Source organism: Dermochelys coriacea, chromosome 24 (assembly GCF_009764565.3).
Source record: "Dermochelys coriacea isolate rDerCor1 chromosome 24, rDerCor1.pri.v4, whole genome shotgun sequence".
Lineage (NCBI taxonomy): Eukaryota > Metazoa > Chordata > Testudines > Dermochelyidae > Dermochelys > Dermochelys coriacea.
In genome coordinates, this window is record NC_050091.1 from 7,622,429 (window position 1) to 7,639,402 (window position 16,974).

The following is a 16,974-nucleotide window of genomic DNA, read 5'->3' on the forward strand; positions in this document are numbered from 1 at the left end:
TGATACAAAAGGCCTAGGAATTGATTACAGAAACCTGCCTTCATCTTAGTTTGTGTGAAATCTGCGGCTATGTCTTCACCCTTCATGAGATCTTTCTACGTCCTGAATTTAGAACCGGCATGCTTCCAGGGTCTATATATTCCTCAGATCTCACAGAGAAACAAAGGTGTCCTGATCAAGCCAATATGGTCAAGGGGAGTTGTGCGTGTTTGGTCGATAGGTACTGGGGCCCTTAGGTTCATGCACACAATCTAATGGACCGCAGCAACTGCCGAGAACTAGAAATCTCAATATCTGTGTGGGCTAAGTATCATACGCTGTATGCAGAATGTAGTGATACTGTACTTTCTCCTAGACCACGCACAGCTGATTACAGTGCGGTATAGGTTTCCAGTAGGCCTCTTACATACAGAAATCTGCAGATTATACACACCAGTCCTGTGTATGGCTCTCTTGAACATTGCAAGTTGCAAAAGGCTCCTGAGTAAGTTGTGTTAGTGAGGAGTCCTTGTTTATCCCCCCTTTTATAAGGACAGATGCCTTGTTTGCCTTCACAAATTGTTCAGTCTTCCATTTGCCCAGCTGTCTAGCATTTCCACTGCCTCTTTGTGTTCTCCAGGATGGAATGAGCGAAACCGATGCCAGAGGTGTTTTCCAAAATCTTCAAGTGTAATGGTCCCAAACTCTAACCGATGGCTTCACCTGGCAGTCTGTCACAGTTCTGCCTCCGAACAAACGTTAATAAAGTATTTCACCCCTGAACCACGCTAAATCTTCTCTGCGTGAATATTAACGCCATGATTTGTATTCTTTGAACTAAAATGTTTATTGAGGCAACAGGTTCACCAAACTGTCACTCTGCTGCTTTTACTGTCTATTGCTTTTGCTGGGCATTTAGAAGTCTGGCATTTCCGCTAAGATTTCAGCTTCCTCACCATTTTGTGCTCCATAATATCATCTTTCACCTCTCTTGCCATTTCATAATAATAAAAGAATATGAAACTAAGAGGCTTTATCTGTATTTTCTGGGAAACACTCTCCCCTTGCTGGGTGTAACTATGGAATTCAAGTGTGTGGATACATCAAAACAAAGATCTACTGGTTTTCCTTATGGCTATTTTCTAGTTTTCTGCTTTCTCATCCGAGAGGGCCCAATTGCGGAAACTGTTGTAGGTTTATTTCCGTCATTTCTGATATCACTATAACTAGCCTTGGCTGCAAAAAAGGAATTTTCATCCTGCTGAAGATGCCAAGATTTAGGGAAAATTTTCCATCCTAAATTGGAGTAAAAATCTGAACATTTTTCATGGGACAGAAAGTCTAAAAAACAAAATGGAAATTTGTTCTGGCTTGCTGTCTGCCTTCCTTTTCAATTTTATCTTTTGTCTGCAGGGAAAAGGTGAAATTGACAAGAGCCTTCTCCATGAGCTTTCAGCGTTCCAGCATTTGGATTTTTTTCCAATAGAAAAACAGAATTTTTTCAACCAAATTGAAATTTTCCCCACAGACAAATTTGATTTTTGCACAAAGGGCCTATTCAGTTGGAAAACTGCAGCCCAGACCTAACTGTAACATCACATTCTCACAGATCCTTTGACTTTGATACATTCCCACAGAATGGGCAGCATGTCAAATGCCAGCAGCCAGTCTTTAAGAACATAAGAAAGGCCACACGAGGTCAGACCAATAGCCCATCTAGCCCAGTATCCAGTGGCCAATGCCAGATGATTCAAAACAGGATAATTAAATCAAGTGATCCATCCCCTGTTGTCCAGTCCCAGCTTCTGGGTGTCAGAGATTTAGGGACACCTCGGGCATGGGGTTGCATCCTTGACCATCTTGGCTAATAGCCATTGATGGGTCTGTCTTCCAGGAACTTCTCATTCTTTTTTGAGCCCAGTTATACTTTTGGCCTTCACAACATCCCCTGGCAATGAGTTCTACTGACTGTGTGTTGTGTGCAGAAGTACTGCCTTTGGTTCATTTTAAACCAGCTGCCTATTACTATCATTGGGTGATCCCTAGTTCTTATGTTATGTGAAGGAGTAAATAACACTTCCTTATTCACTCTCTCCACACCATTCATAATTTTATAGACCTCTATGATATCCCACCCCCCTTTAGTCATCTCTTTTCTAAGCTCAACAGTCTCAGTGTTTTTAATCTCTCCTCCTAAGGAAGCAGTTCCGTGCTCCTAATTACTTTTGTTGCCCTTCTCTGTACTTTTTTCAATTCTAATCTATCTTTTTTGAGATGGGGTGACCGGAACTGCCCGCAGTATTCAAGACGTTGGCGAACCATGGTTTTAGATAGCGGCATGGTGATATTTTCTACCTTTGCATTTGAAGGATAATTAACGAAGGCAGGGAAAGCGTTTTGAAGATGTAAACGCTCTACACCGTGCGCTTGATTCTGCATTTCCCTGCACCGTCTGCAGTAATTGACACAAGCACAAAGTGAAGGTAAAATGCTGCCAGATCAGGATGGTAGCATTTTGCACTGTGCTCTGGAGTAAATGGCTGTATAAGGTGCAAGATAATGGAGAGCCAGGTCCACAAAGCATTAAGTATTATTAATAAATAGTAATAGTAATAGTAATAATAATAATAATAATAATAATAAATCCTCTTGGTCTAGATTGTGCTCTTAGAGGTACGGTGTCTGTCCTTTGTTTTTCACTAGATCTGCTGTAGGCTTGCAGTGGTCAGCTGGTGTAGACCAGCATAGCTCCACTGAAATCAACCAAGCTCCCAGCCCAGAACCTGTCCCATCATGCCATCTTCTCTTCCGATCGTGGTGACAGGATCTGTTACAGGCTTCACTCACTGTAAGAGCGCTTCTTTCCCGGCCTGGCCTTGTGTAACGGCTTTCTTTCTGTATGGCTCCCCCCGCCAATAGTCACTCCATCAGCGCGGGGCTCTCTCTCAGCCCTCTGGCTAGGTCGCTATGTGATCCCCCCTTCCAAGGGATCAGAGTCTCACCAGGCACCTCCAACAATCTAGTACCACTTCCCAATGGCTGGTAGGAAACCCAGGCCCTCCCTCTACACTGGGTTCCAACCCTGGGACCCCATAACCAGTAGCCAAGGTCTGTACTGTCCCCCTTCTTGCTGCTTTTACCTGGGTTTCTTCCTACCCTGCCCTCTCAGGCTCTCTTTCCCCACAACTCCTGTGGGGTTGACTCTCCCTCCAGGGCTTATTCTCCCTGCTGGCTTTCCTCCTCCCCACTTCCCAGCTCCTAGAGAGCAACTTGCAGATTCCCTCCCTGCTCCTACAAACTTTTCCCTTTCTATTCCTTACCCAGCTTCTCCCTCTGCTGACCTCCCTCAGCAATAACTATTTATAAATCCCTGGATCTCCCTTCAGGTGCCACTGGGAAGGTGAAGTGGCTTCTTCGGGGCCACCTTAACCCTTTCAGGGCTGGTGCGGGGTGATCACCTTTGGCATTAGTGCAGTGGTGGATTAGCCACTGGGCCAATGGGGCCTGTGCCCAGAGGCCCCGGCCAATTGGGGGGCCCCGGCGAAATGGGCACCCCCACGCCCTGACCCCACTCCCCGGCAGGAGCGCTGGGACCCCAGCTGCGGCCCTGGGACTGGAACAGCTCTATCTCCCTGCCGTGGCCTCTGGGCTGGGGGAGCTCTTACTCCCTGCTGTGGCCCCAGAGCCGTGGGAAGACAGAACTTCTCTGGTCTTGGAGCTACGGGGGGGGGGGGGGGGCAGAAAGGAACAAATGGGTTTTGGGGCCACAGTGGGAGGCAGAATGGGGCGGAGCCGCAAGCAGAAGGGGCAAAATGGGAGTGGGACTGCAGACAGAGGGGATTGGGAGGGGCCCCCCCACTTGCTCTGGCCCAAGGCCCCACGAAACCTTAAACCGCCTCTGCTAGACAGTGTCACAAATAAAGTTGTTTTTTAAACAAGAAATCAGTCTCCAGCAGAACACTCAAAGTGGTTGGTTTTTTTTTTGTTTTTTTTTTTAAAAAAAGCTCGTTTCCCAGACCCTTGTCTTGTGAGACAGGCTCCCCATCATACAAACTGCCAAGCTGCCAGGCTATGGAAAACAGAGAGAACTTTCCTTGAAACTGGTGGGCACAGACACACCTTTGTGCATCAGTTCACAGCGCTTTGGCAGCGTGACACACTCCGCAGCCAATGGGTAAACAGTCTGGGGAAGAGACGGAATTTCATTTACACTCATTAAAAAGAAAAATCCAGAGGCTATTACACACACGTGTTTTTGACACTTGATCCTATTTGCAGCCCAAATGCAACTTTATTCGGATCTCCGAACTTCTCAATCTAACCATGTCACATATTCATGCTTCTTCCCGAGAAGTTTCCTTTGCAAAGCTGGAAAGCCCATATATCTTGTCTCAATTCTCAGACCGTCTACGCCTATGTGTTCCCTCCGCATTCTGCAGAGGCTCCCATTGGAAGTTTTGCCCTGTGTCCAAAATTTCTGGTTTAAAAAGTCTCTAAAATCCACATGCAGACTTCGATTTTTCTGTTGGAGTACAGTCGAGGAAATTAGCACTGATTCAATGGAGGGAAGATGAAAGACTCCAGTAAGCAGCTAGGGATATGTAATCATGACTCACGCCTCAACCATTTCCTGAGCAATGGGACTGAGCGTAATCAAAGGAAAGCCAGCGACTGGGTCATTTCGACAAGCCGTTCTGGACACACAGCTCCCCTATCATGAGCAGACGGCACATAGAATGTTGCTTTGACTCACCCCGTTACTATAGGGACTCTGCTGAAAGGACAGCCCTGCTGCCCAACTCCAGCTCTGGCCCAGGCTCCCGGCACCTGCACTCCTGATCCCGGAGCTCCTCAAAGAACAGATGCTGCAGTGCTGCCCATCAGGTTGATACTCAGCATCAGAGGGCTTGGGCATCTGTTACAGCATCCTTGGGAGGTGAGCACCACTGCTGAAAGGGCTGGCAAAGGGTGAGTGCAGGGGAGTTACTATGCAAGCGTGAACGGTGAGCGAGCTCATGAAGTTGCCAAAATGTCAGTTAGATTTTAAGTTGACATCTAACAACCTAGATTTGCCAGTTGGATAAGTGTTGTAGCCAATATTGTGATGGAATTTAATTAGGATCACACCTTTTTATTGAGTCCAGGGGAGGGTTAGGTTACTGTGGTGGGTTTAGTACCTCGTCGGCCCCTTAAGTCAGGAGGGTGGGAGGTAACCCCGCCTCTCTAAGCCTACGTCCATTTTCTAACACCTCCCCGGTTGTCAATACAGTGTTGCCCAATGGCCAGAGTCCATCTACTGCCTCTTCCTGAGTGGGGTAGCGCAGCCTATTGGCCAGAGTCCATTCAATGTGACCATAGAGGAGTGTGGTCCAATGGCCAGAGTCCACCTAATTCTCCTCCGCAGTGGGGTAGCACAGCCTAGCAGCCAGAGTCAATACAGCTACCTTTGGAAGCAGGGTAGGACAGCCTAGTGGCCGGTGCCTGGGGGCCATCACAAGGGGGTGACAGCCCCTGGTAGGGGGGCCCAGACCCACCTGACTCTACCGGGCCCCAAACCAGGGCCCTGCCAGTGGCGGAGCGGTCTGCCACGGGGTCAGTGGGGAATCCCACCAAAACTCATAAGGGTGGGAAGTACCACTCCCTCACCAGGTCACTGCCTACCGGCTCTCCTGCAGCAGTGGTCCATATGGTATTGGGGTCTCCAGGCTCCTCAGCACCAGACACCCCCTGGGGTTCCGGTAGCGGCAGGCCTCTGGTCCAGGCTTCTGGCTCTTCAGCTTTTGCAGGTAAAGGCTGTAACGGCTCCTGGGCTGGAGCCCCTGCCAAGTGTCCTTCCTCCACCACAGTCAGCCTGAGCAGCTTTGCAGGCTTTTATACCTGACTTCCAGGTGGAGCATGCCCGGCAGAGCCTCGGGATGGGCTTCCTCTGCTAGGAGGGAAGTATTAACCCCCTCCTTACCAGTGCAGGGCCAATCCACCCCATCACCGTTACTAATTGTAATGATGGATTCTTTTCAGGTCAGCTTTTATCTCCAATCTATAGCTTATTAATTTACCCACAAACACATATGTACATATTCAACAGTTTATAGATCAAGGTCAGGGACACCAAACTTGTACTGAACACACCAACACTGTCTTGCAAGCAATTGTCATAGACTAGGGTCGAGGCTCAGCCATTAGACCATACAACAATGCAAATCACTATGATATTCTTATTACATTTACGTATGATCCTCAGCTTGTTAGGACCTCTAACACTTATCACACTTCCAGTCCTTCTCCCAAGAGTAAGGAAGTATTTGTGTTAAAGACGCTGTTAAGAGCATGTTCCCTGCTACTTGCATGGCTTGGTCTGAAAGGGACACATTTAAGATATTAAAAGCAATTAAAGTTATTGCTTAAGATCACTCTTAGGCCAATTTGCTTGGGCTTACAAAGGAGAGCATGCGTACAGCACCAGTTAGCTAAAAGCTAATACAAGGTGTCACTGAGAAGCGTAGAGTCAGCCAAAGAACCTTCCGTTATGTAATATTCAAGAACAGAGAGAGAAATGCAATTCCTGAATGGAAATGTCTTCTCCTTAGCTGTGTAACAGGGGAAGGCTGGTCACTATGCTGGCCTGAGTGTGCAGGACTCAGAACTTCTGGAATTGTGCAGCTCGTTGGTGGGTCCGAGGTCCACACTGTGATCCCAGGTTTATAGACCCTGTTTCTGGATGTATTGGAGGAGGCCAAACCTCTGATTTCTATTGGGCACTGGCCAGCGCCGGTGCGGTATATTCAGATTTCAGTTCCCTTAGCTTCTCTGCTGCTTCCGTCGGTATCCAGTAGATGGCATTGGTGTAAGACAAACTTCTTTTTCCTCGTAGGGTTTAATATTTGATTCATTTCACGGACAGTATGTCAGTATTAGTCCCAGCTGTTAATGGGAATCTCCCCGTTTTAAGCAATTTCTCTCAATATTCCAAAGTTATACTCCGATTAGGTGTTTAGATCTTTCAATCCTTGATGGCCCAGGAAAATCTTGGTGGATTTTGTTTAGACTTTTTAAAGGTTTGTATTTTTGTTCAGAAGATTTGGGTAAATGATCCCTTCTTGGAGTTATTTGCCGGCCCTTACAACACACAAGCCTCTTGTCCCTGCTGGATTTGAACGTGCCACCAATCTAAATCATCGCAGACTTATCAGGCCCCTGGTCAGTGACCCCCCGTAGCAGAATTTCTTCCTTCTTCAAGTTTCTTTGATCGGGGCAGCGCGGGGTCACTCACAGGCTTGCCTGGTTCCACCGAGAGGGCATAGAGGGCTAAGAGGATAAATACATTACTGATTGGGCAGTGCCTGGTTACTGTGGGAATGCGAGCCAGAGAAAGACCACAGACAGTCACAGCAGACACACACACACCCCGCTCAAAGCGGAGGCAGGAGCCCAGCCCAGCCATAAAGATCAACTGACTTCTCTTTTATCTTCATTTTTGCCCTCTGACAGCAGCCCATAGAGCCGAAGGCTCTGTGCCACCCCTGGTTATGGTGATGTCACAGAACAGTGCATCCTGGGACAGCTGCAGTGTGAACCAGAGAGTCCCAAGGGGACTTCGGAGGGGAACAAAGGAATGAGATTAAAAAAATGAGTTAAACTTTAAAACAGTCCCCACACTAGCCTGGCACAGAAACCTGCGCTCGTCCTCTTTCTTTGGTACTTATAGAGTATTATCTGAGCACCTCAAAGGCCTTCTGTGCGGGAGGGCAGTGCTGTTATCCCCATTGTATGGATGCAGAACAGAAGCATAGAGAGGCTAAGTGACTTGCCCAGGGTCACACAGGAAGCCAGTAGCAGAGCAGAGGTTTGATAATGTCCTGAAGAGGCCCAGGCCAACACCAGCTTCTCCTTCCTTCCTAATTTCGTTCGTATTTTACAGATCATAGAATCATAGAATCATAGAATATCAGGGTTGGAAGGGACCCCAGAAGGTCATCTAGTCCAACCCCCTGCTCAAAGCAGGACCAAGTCCCAGTTAAATCATCCCAGCCAGGGCTTTGTCAAGCCTGACCTTAAAAACCTCTAAGGAAGGAGATTCTACCACCTCCCTAGGTAACGCATTCCAGTGTTTCACCACCCTCTTAGTGAAAAAGTTTTTCCTAATATCCAATCTAAACCTCCCCCATTGCAACTTGAGACCATTACTCCTCGTTCTGTCATCTGCTACCATTGAGAACAGTCTAGAGCCATCCTCTTTGAAACCCCCTTTCAGGTAGTTGAAAGCAGCTATCAAATCCCCCCTCATTCTTCTCTTCTGCAGACTAAACAATCCCAGCTCCCTCAGCCTCTCCTCATAAGTCATGTGCTCTAGACCCCTAATCATTTTCGTTGCCCTTCGTTGTACTCTTTCCAATTTATCCACATCCTTCCTGTAGTGTGGGGCCCAAAACTGGACACAGTACTCCAGATGAGGCCTCACCAGTGTCGAATAGAGGGGAACGATCACGTCCCTCGATCTGCTCGCTATGCCCCTACTTATACATCCCAAAATGCCATTGGCCTTCTTGGCAACAAGGGCACACTGCTGACTCATATCCAGCTTCTCGTCCACTGTCACCCCTAGGTCCTTTTCCGCGGAACTGCTGCCGAGCCATTCGGTCCCTAGTCTGTAGCGGTGCATTGGATTCTTCCATCCTAAGTGCAGGACCCTGCACTTATCCTTATTGAACCTCATTAGATTTCTTTTGGCCCAATCCTCCAATTTGTCTAGGATGGGGAAACTGAGGCACCGAACTTGGCCAGAGGCCACCCAGCGTCAGCAGAGTCAAGGCTAAAAGCCAGGTTTGCTGAACACAGGCTGGCCCCGGACTCCGCTCCACTGGACCATGTGGCTTCCGTACTCACCCCTCACCTCTGCTTTACACTTCGTCTTTAACAAGCAGATTGTGCACCCTGCTTCCCTGGTGTCGGGGCAGCGGCACCAGGTGTCGGCAGCAATTAACCATACGCCCTGAAAAAGCCGACTCAGCAGCAAGATGGTCAGTCATTAATTCTGGTTCCCAGAAACGCTTTAATAAGAAAACCTTGAGCAGCAAATCCAGACAAGACCGTGCGAAAGAGCTAGTTCAGCATTGTGCAGAACAGCAGGGCAGCAGGCCCCTGAGTGCAAACACTCCCTGAGCCAGGATTTAAAAGCCCAATCCCCGCCCAGCGCCTGCGGGCGGTGAAAGCTGACTGAAGAGTTCATTAGTGCTTAGAAAAGTTGGGTCCAAGCAGCACAAAAATCTGCCCTGCCCTCCAGTTTCACATTGCTTTGCAGGTCACTGTGGGCCAGATTCACACAGGCCTTTAAAAGTCCAGTCGGCAGTGCAGCAGGGCTAAGGCAGGCTCCCTACCCTGCCCAGCTCCGCGCAGTTCCCGGGAAGCTGCCAGCATCTCCCTCTGGCTCCTAGGCGTAGGGGCGGCCATGAGGGCTCCGCACGCTGCCCCTGCCCAGACCACCAGCTCTGCCAGGAACCAATGGGAGCTGCGGGTGCGGTGCCTGCGGACGGGGGCAGCACATAGAGCCACTTGGCAGCGCCTCCGCTTAGGAGCTGGAGCGAGATGCTGGCAGCTTCCCCGGAGCTGCCTGAGGTAAGCACCGACCGGAGCCTGCACCCCAAACCCCCTCCCGAGTTCCAACCCCTTTTTCCAGCTTGGAACCCCCTCCCACACCCAAACTCCCTCCAAGAGCCTGCACCCCCTCCTACTCCCCAACCCCCTGCCCCAGCCCTGAGCCCCCTCCTGCAGCCACACTCCTTCTCTGTGCCTGCACCCTGCACTCCCTCCCATGCCCCAACCCCCTGCCCCAGCCCTGAGCCCCCTCCTGCAGCCACACTCCTTCCCTGAGCCTGCACCCTGCACTCCCTCCCATGTCCCAACCCCCTGCCCCAGCCCTGAGCCCCCTCCTGCAGCCACACTCCTTCTCTGTGCCTGCACCCTGCACTTCCTCCCATGCCCCAACCCCCTGCCCCAGCCCTGAGCCCCCTCCTGCAGCCACACTCCTTCCCTGAGCCTGCACCCTGCACTCCCTCCCATGCCCCAACCCCCAACCCCAGCCCTGAGCCCCCTCCTGCACCCAAATTCCCTCCTGGAGCCCACACTCCCTCTTGCACCCCAACCCCCTGCCCCAACCTGGAGCCCTCTCCCACACTCTGAACCCCTTGGCCCCAGCCTGGAGCCCCCTCCTGCACCCAAACCCCTCATTCCCAGCGCCACTCCAGAGCCCACATCCCCAGCCGGAGTCCTCACCCCTTCCTGCACCCCAATCCCCTGCCCCAGCGAGAGCCCCCTTCCGTACCCTGAACCCCTTATTTCTGGCTCTACTCCGCAGCCTGCACTCCCCAGCCCACAGCCTGTACCCCCTCCCACACCCCAACCCCCTGCCCCAGCCTGGAGCCCCCTCCCACACTCCGAACCCCTCGGCCTCAACCCCCATCCTGGAGGCCCCTCCCCCACCCCAAACCCCTCATCTCCAGCCCCATCTCAGAGCCCGCACGCCCAACCAGAGCCCTCACCCGCTCTCACATCCCAACTCCTTGCCCCAGCCTGGTGAAAGTGAGTGAGTGAGCGAGGGTGGGGGGAGAGCGAGCAACAGAGGGAGGGGGCGGGGCCTCAGGGAAGGGGCGGGGCAAGGGCGGGGCAAGGGTGTTCGATTTTCTGCAAATAGAAATTCGGCAGTCCTACACATGGGCAGAGCTTGGCACCTGAGGAAGGGATTTTCAGAGGCCCGCAAGCTGAGCAGGCCAGGAGTGAAATGCAGAGGAAAGGGGTGGGGTTTAGGGCCCAGATTCACAGCTCCTATTGATCTGGGCCTTCCACGCCACAGGGACCATCACCCAACCTCACTAGGTGCCTCTCTCTAGCCGGGACCCTCAGCCACAAACCCTCGCCTGGAGATGGGGACCTGAGCCAGCTCAGCCATTTCTCAGATAAAACCAGAGTGAGAGCAGGTTTCAGAGAGGAGATGGTATGATGGGATAATGGGATTTTGGTAAGTAATTGATCTTTAAATATTCAGGGTAAATAGGCCAAATCCCCTGAGATGGGATATTAGATGGATGGGATCTGAGTTACCCAGGAAAGAATTTTCTGTAGTATCTGGCTGGTGAATCTTGCCCATATGCTCAGGGTTTAGCTGATCGCCATATTTGGGGTCGGGAAGGAATTTTCCTCCAGGGCAGATTGGAGAGGCCCTGGAGGTTTTTCGCCTTCCTCTGTAGCATGGGGCATGGTTGACTTGAGGGAGGCTTCTCTGCTCCTTGAAGTCTTTAAACCATGGTTTAAGGACTTCAATAGCTCAGACATGGGTGAGGTTTTTCATAGGAGTGGGTGGGTGAGATTTGGTGGCCTGCGTTGTGCAGGAGGTCAGACTAGATGATCAGAATGGTCCCTTCTGACCTTAGTATCTATGAATCTATGAAAGAGTAGCAGCCGTGTTAGTCTGTATTCACAAAAAGAAAAGGAGGACTTGTGGCACCTTAGAGACTGACAAATTTATTTGAGCATAAGCTTTCGTGAGCTACAGCTCACTTCATCGGATGCATTCGGGTGAGTGAGAGCAGGAGTTCCTAGTCCCCATCACCTAGAGGTCAGGGCACTCAGCTGGGATGTGGAAGACGTGGGGACAAATCCCACTGCTGCCTGATTCAGAGCAGGACTTGAATCCAGATCTCCCACGTCCCTGCAGAAGGCCCTGTGCACCAGGCTGTTTGGGAGGGTGTCTCTCAGTCACTCCTATCCCAGCTGTTCCACTTTCTATACATAACTCCATGGTCAATGGGCCAGAGAGAGACTCCGATCCTGGAGATGCCCCCCGCCCTGTGCCCCAGAACAGCCGGGCAGAGGATCCAGGATTGCTACACGTTTGGCCGAGTCTAGCGCAATAGAGTTGCTGCTGCTCCTGTTTCCTGAGGGGAAGGGAAATTGAGGCTTTTGCAGTGGGCGATGGAGCATTCTCATTCATTAGCTGGCTCACGTGGGAAACTCCAGCCCGGAGGCAGGGGGATTAACAGCCACAGTGGAAGCTCCTCTCCTCTCATGGCCGTCTCTGCTCCCTTGCGGTGAGGATGTGCACCATGAGGATCCCGGCCAGCAGGATTCCCAGCGTCCCCAGCACAAGGATCCCCTTGGCGCGGCAGTAGGACAGCGCTGGGGTCTGGGGCGGGACAGGACCTGAAGGAATAAATCAATGTTTAGGGGGTTCATGCCGTCTGGAAACCCAAATCTGTACCGGGTGCCAGGAGCTCCAACTCTGAAGACCCCAGTGAGCTGGGATGCAAACACCCAGCTGTTCCCTTTGGGCCAGACTCTTGGTACCCCCCAACCCCCAGCTACAGACCTTCCTGCCCAGTGCCAGGGTGGGGTGTAGGAATTGGGGAGTAGCCCCTTAGAAATCCTGCGAGCCCTCTAGTGGTGCTCACTGTGCCCTAGAATCAGCCAGAGCAGCAGGGGGGGTGTACGAGCCAGGCCCGCCCGGGTTGTTCCCTGCTGCGTGCGCTCGAGGGGGAGGGATGGAGCGAGCGTCACCTTCACAAGCCGCCTTGGGGGAGGCGCTGGCCGAGCTGTTGCTGACGGGGTTCGTGGCCGTGCAGGTGACGGGCGAGTCCTCGTCCCCCAGTCTGTGCTGGAGCAGCAGGGATTCCTTGGTGGAGAGAATGGCGCCTCCTGCTGGGTGTGTCCAGGTGTAATTGAGTTGCCTGGCCCTCTTCCCAGCGCTGCAGGTGAAGGTCACATTGCAGGTGCTGTTCCCAATCATCACAGTGTGGACCCTGATCTCCAGCTCCGACAGTCGCTCTGGGGCCCAGATGGGGGCAGGAAATACAAAATAACTCTGTACAGAGGCTGCCGTGGTGAGAACCTGCTGCAGGCTCCCCCCACTGACAGCCTGAGACTACAGGCCGGGGGGGGCTGACACACAGGGATCTCTCCCCCTTAGCAATTTTCCCCCACGTGTGAGAGCATCACCCAACCTCACTGTGCCATGTGGCTGGGACAGGAGAGGTCACCTTCCATAAGATAGCAAGTGTGAAAAATCGGGACACTTCATTTTTAGGGTGGGGTGTAATGTTGCCTATATAAGACAACGCCCCTAATCAGGACATCTGGTCACCCTACTCTTCCAGCCAGGGGCCAGATCCTGTCCAGGGGAGGGATTTAGCTGCCCCCCACTCTCCCCAAGGGACAGATTCAGAGTCTGCAGGAGCCATGTTTGCAGCCAGTGTACTTATGGCAGGACCCTGTGAATAGGCTGTATCTTTCCCTTTGTGTCTCCCCTACCCTGTCCTCCTCTGTCTCTCTCTGTCTCTCTTGCCTTTCCCCAATTGCCGTCTGCTTATTTTCTTTAAGCTGTGAGGCCAAGCCCAAACCCTAGACTTGGGCTATCAACTATCCATTCCAATACATATCTATCTATCTATCTATCCCCTTACACACCATCCATCTATCTATCCATCCTTCTCCTTTGTTCATTTAGAGAGCTCTAAGTACTGTATTAGCTTGGTCCCAGAGGGAAATCCTGGCTCACCCCAAGGTGCCCCTCCAGATACCAAACGGTCTGCTAAAAGCTTCTTGCGAAGCCGGCATCTCATTTGAAGTCCACATTATCGCCTCCCGCTCCCTGCACCTGCACCTCTCCCCATGCACACACACAGACACTCACTGTAGATGAGCAATGGATAGTCACAGTGGTACATATTGTGTGCGACTGTGTTTTCCACTACTCCGTATTCACCCTCATCTGCCATCGTCAGGTTGCTGATCTCCAGCGAATAGCTCCGGCCGTGGAGTCTCACTCGCCCTCTGTATCTCTCGTCCTCCACAGTGAGACGGGGCAGGGCTCCGGGCCCCCCCGGTGTGACAACAGCAAGAGGCACCCTTCTGCCTGAGGGTGTGTCCTGGCGAGGGCTGGGTGCGGACCAGGTGATGCGCTTGAACACCTCCCCAGAATCAAGCGGGAGGACGACTGATTCTCCCAGAATCCCATTCATCAGTATGGGGAGACAAGCTGATTGAGCAGGACTTGTGTCTGACAACACAGAATAAAAGGGTCCAGGAAACAGACCAAGCCCAGCCATCCCCGACCCGGCCCTGCAACTCCCTCTAGTCACAGAGAGTGAATTACAAAAGCCCTTTGACCTTCACTAGCACCTCACTGGCTTGAGCCCCTGGGCCCCTTACGCACATCAGTGAATTCTTGGGCCTGTCTTAGATGGGAGGTCAGACTACATGATCCCAAGGGTCTCTTCTGGCCTTGGAATCCCTGAATTAAGCCACATGACATGCCGTGTGTAGGAGGGAAATACAGTCCTGTCCCTTTAAAATTTCTCCTCTCCTGTGGGTGGGTGGGGAAACCTCCTATCACACAGGAACTCCTTGTTACCCAATGGCATTCATCATGCAGGACTGGAGGAATTTGTAAAGGGCCGGTAATAAATGATCTCCAAATGGGGAAACCGAGGCACAGAGTGGTGCAGTGACCTTCACAGGGTCACTGGCAGAGTTGGGAACAGGAGGGGAGGGTTCTGGGGCCGTGACGCCAGGCTGTGGGTTTCATTCCCTAGCCACCTGTTCCTTGCTCTCCCTGCTGCCTCTGCCAGAGGGTGCTGAGGTTATAGCAATGCTGGGGTTGTAAAGGGAGAGAACCCAGCTCTCCTGTTGGCCAGCTCTGGGCTCTCACTGCTGGGCCTTCCTGCCTCTCCCCAGGGGTCATTGTCTTGTTTAACAATGTGCCTGTGACCCCCCAAACCCTCAGTTCTTTTCATGGAGGCAGCAGCCCCGGTGAGTACCCAGGGTGGCTGAGGGTCACTGCCTGGCAAACTACCCTCCTGCGAACAAACACCCCACAGGGCGAAGGAGAGAACCTCCATCATGGACGGCATGGGACCGGGGGCGGGGGGGAGCGGAGAAGAGGCCAGCCAGGAACAGAGGCTGAGAGTCGGCACCATGTCTCTCCAACATTCTCTCTGCCTGGGCAACATGTGGGTCAGGGACGCAAGATCAGGGCCCTCGCGCTGGCTGGGTGCAGATTGCACTGGATCCTTGAGGGGAGTGAGACCCCCCCCCAGCCTGGCCCAGCTCCTGGGCTTGGCCCCTCTACTGCTTCCGTCCCCTCCCAAGATTCACCCTTTCATTTCCACCCCCCACCCCCGCTGGGATGGATACAGCCCCGCGTAACTTACCCCTGGGCTGGGAAATCAGCAGGAGGAAAAGAAGGAAGGGACGGGGAGCTCCTGCCATCCTGGCGGGCTGCAGGACAGGGAGCAGTCAGTGCCCGTGGAGTGATCGGTCAGAGACTGGGACGGTCGGGCCGGCCAGGTCTGGGTGCCGGGGGGGATTCTGGCATCACTCCACTGAGCAGTGAGGGCTCTGGGAGGCTAAACCCAGCGCCCACAGCTTTGAAGCCTCCTTTTCATCAGCTGATCTACCCCGTGGCAGGCACAGGATGAGATAACCCCCCCCAACCTCATCCTGATCTCCCCTGCCCTTCCCCCTCGTGGGGCCTTCTCCCACCCAGTCGCTCGCACACAGGTTCAGCCCGACTCTGACACCCCCACGCCATGGGGCGCCCCGCCCTTCCCTCGGGAGACTGTGACAGGGAACCGGGATGCCTCTGGGGAGATGCTGCCTAAGTGGTCCTTTCCAAGTTACACCTTGCTGGGATGATTGGTCATGTGCATTGCAGTTGCGCCCGGGAGGCCGAATCACTGAGCAGCCCTGGAACTGACACAGCAAGATACAGGAAAGGAGATAAGTGACTCTAGATAGGCAGCGCCTGATGCTGTATACCCTTGCAGCCCTCGCTGTAGCAGTGGCAAAAGGAATTGATCCCCTGCAGATTCTCCAGCAATTGACACACACAGGCCAGTGTCCTCGCCGGTGGGCTGGGGCCTTTCCAAATGCTCTAGCCACAGATTCAGTTTGGTGGGTGGCTCCGGCTCTTAATTCCTGTCTCGGCGTTCCCCCCAGCACTGCAGTTTCACGTGGTGCCCGGGTCACAGCGTGGCTAGATAATCTCTGGTTCTGATAGCTGCTCAGAGTGTGGGGGATGCAACGTACAGAGACAGAGACACTGCTGTAAAAGGAAACTGCCACAGGTTCTCACACCTGACACTGCCCGGGTGTCTGAGATGGGATACTGATCTAGACACAAAACTTTGTTCAGGACGCCTTGTAGCTCACCAGCTGTGAGACCCTGGAGCGAGCGAAAAACCCCAAGAAGCCATTATAGAGACAAGTAATTTAGAGTTCTGGTAAAACTTACAAAAAACCCCAAAGCTTGAAAGTCTGGAAATTCCCAGTTAAGCCCCCAATGCCCTTAACTCTGCCCTTCTCAGCCTTCCATCTTCCCTTGCAGGTAGGGTATCAGAAATGTGCTCCATAGCCCATCCAGTTGTTCACACAACTATGAGTTGCTCTGCCCCTGCACTGATCACTACTATTGCCACAGAATCATGTGATGAATTGATCTGGGCCTGGTAAGTTTGTACAAGGAGATTGTCATAGATTCAGATTGTGAGGCCAGAAGGGACCATTAGATCATCTAATGTGACCTCCTGTAAAACACAGGCCATAAAAGTGATGTGCCAGCTCTGGATCTAATAATGGTCCTTGGAGAACTAGCTGGCACATGGGACTATGAGGCCAGTCCTGCCAAATGCAGAGAATTGTGAAAGACATCAGCCCAATTAAGGAACACTGAGCTAAACCCAAATTCTCTTAGGGCTAGTCTACACTACAGAGGTTTTGCTGCTATAACTATACAGGCAAAGTCCCCTAATGGACACGTACCTTCTACCAGCTAAAGGAGTTCTTTTGGCAGTACAGTTAAATGACATAAGCTGTATCAGCGTGGGTATAAGCTGTGTCTACACTGGCAGAGCATTTCAGTGTGATTTTTTTTCCTTTTCCTAGCCGCCCTCATTACGTCAGCAAAATTCTGTAGCATAGACTTGGCCTTAACCCTGCCATAAGAGATAG

General features: G+C 52.1%; 1 protein-coding gene across 1 annotated transcript; it reads right to left on the reverse strand.

Moving 5' to 3' along the window:
• Positions 1 to 11,564: 11,564 nt before the first annotated feature.
• Positions 11,565 to 15,664, reverse strand: LOC119848091 (SLAM family member 9-like). Its single transcript, XM_038383469.2, has 4 exons — positions 15,177 to 15,664; positions 13,658 to 14,023; positions 12,526 to 12,792; positions 11,565 to 12,171 (listed from the first exon to the last, which is right to left on the reverse strand). Exons 1-4 carry the CDS (start codon positions 15,232 to 15,234, stop codon positions 12,035 to 12,037), a joined length of 828 nt encoding a protein of 275 aa, XP_038239397.1. The 5' UTR covers positions 15,235 to 15,664; the 3' UTR covers positions 11,565 to 12,034.
• Positions 15,665 to 16,974: the final 1,310 nt, after the last annotated feature.

What these genes read in the sequence shown, in the direction of transcription:
- LOC119848091 (XM_038383469.2), bottom strand. Translation starts at nt 15,234, where the DNA reads ATGGCAGGAGCTCCCCGTCCCTTCCTTCTTTTCCTCCTGCTGATTTCC. An exon ending in GCTGATTTCCCAGCCCAGGG is followed by an intron (nt 14,024 to 15,176) that starts GTAAGTTACGCG and finishes CTGTGTTGTCAG; the next exon opens with ACACAAGTCCTGCTCAATCA. An exon ending in CCCCAAGGCGGCTTGTGAAG is followed by an intron (nt 12,172 to 12,525) that starts GTGACGCTCGCT and finishes TTATTCCTTCAG; the next exon opens with GTCCTGTCCCGCCCCAGACC.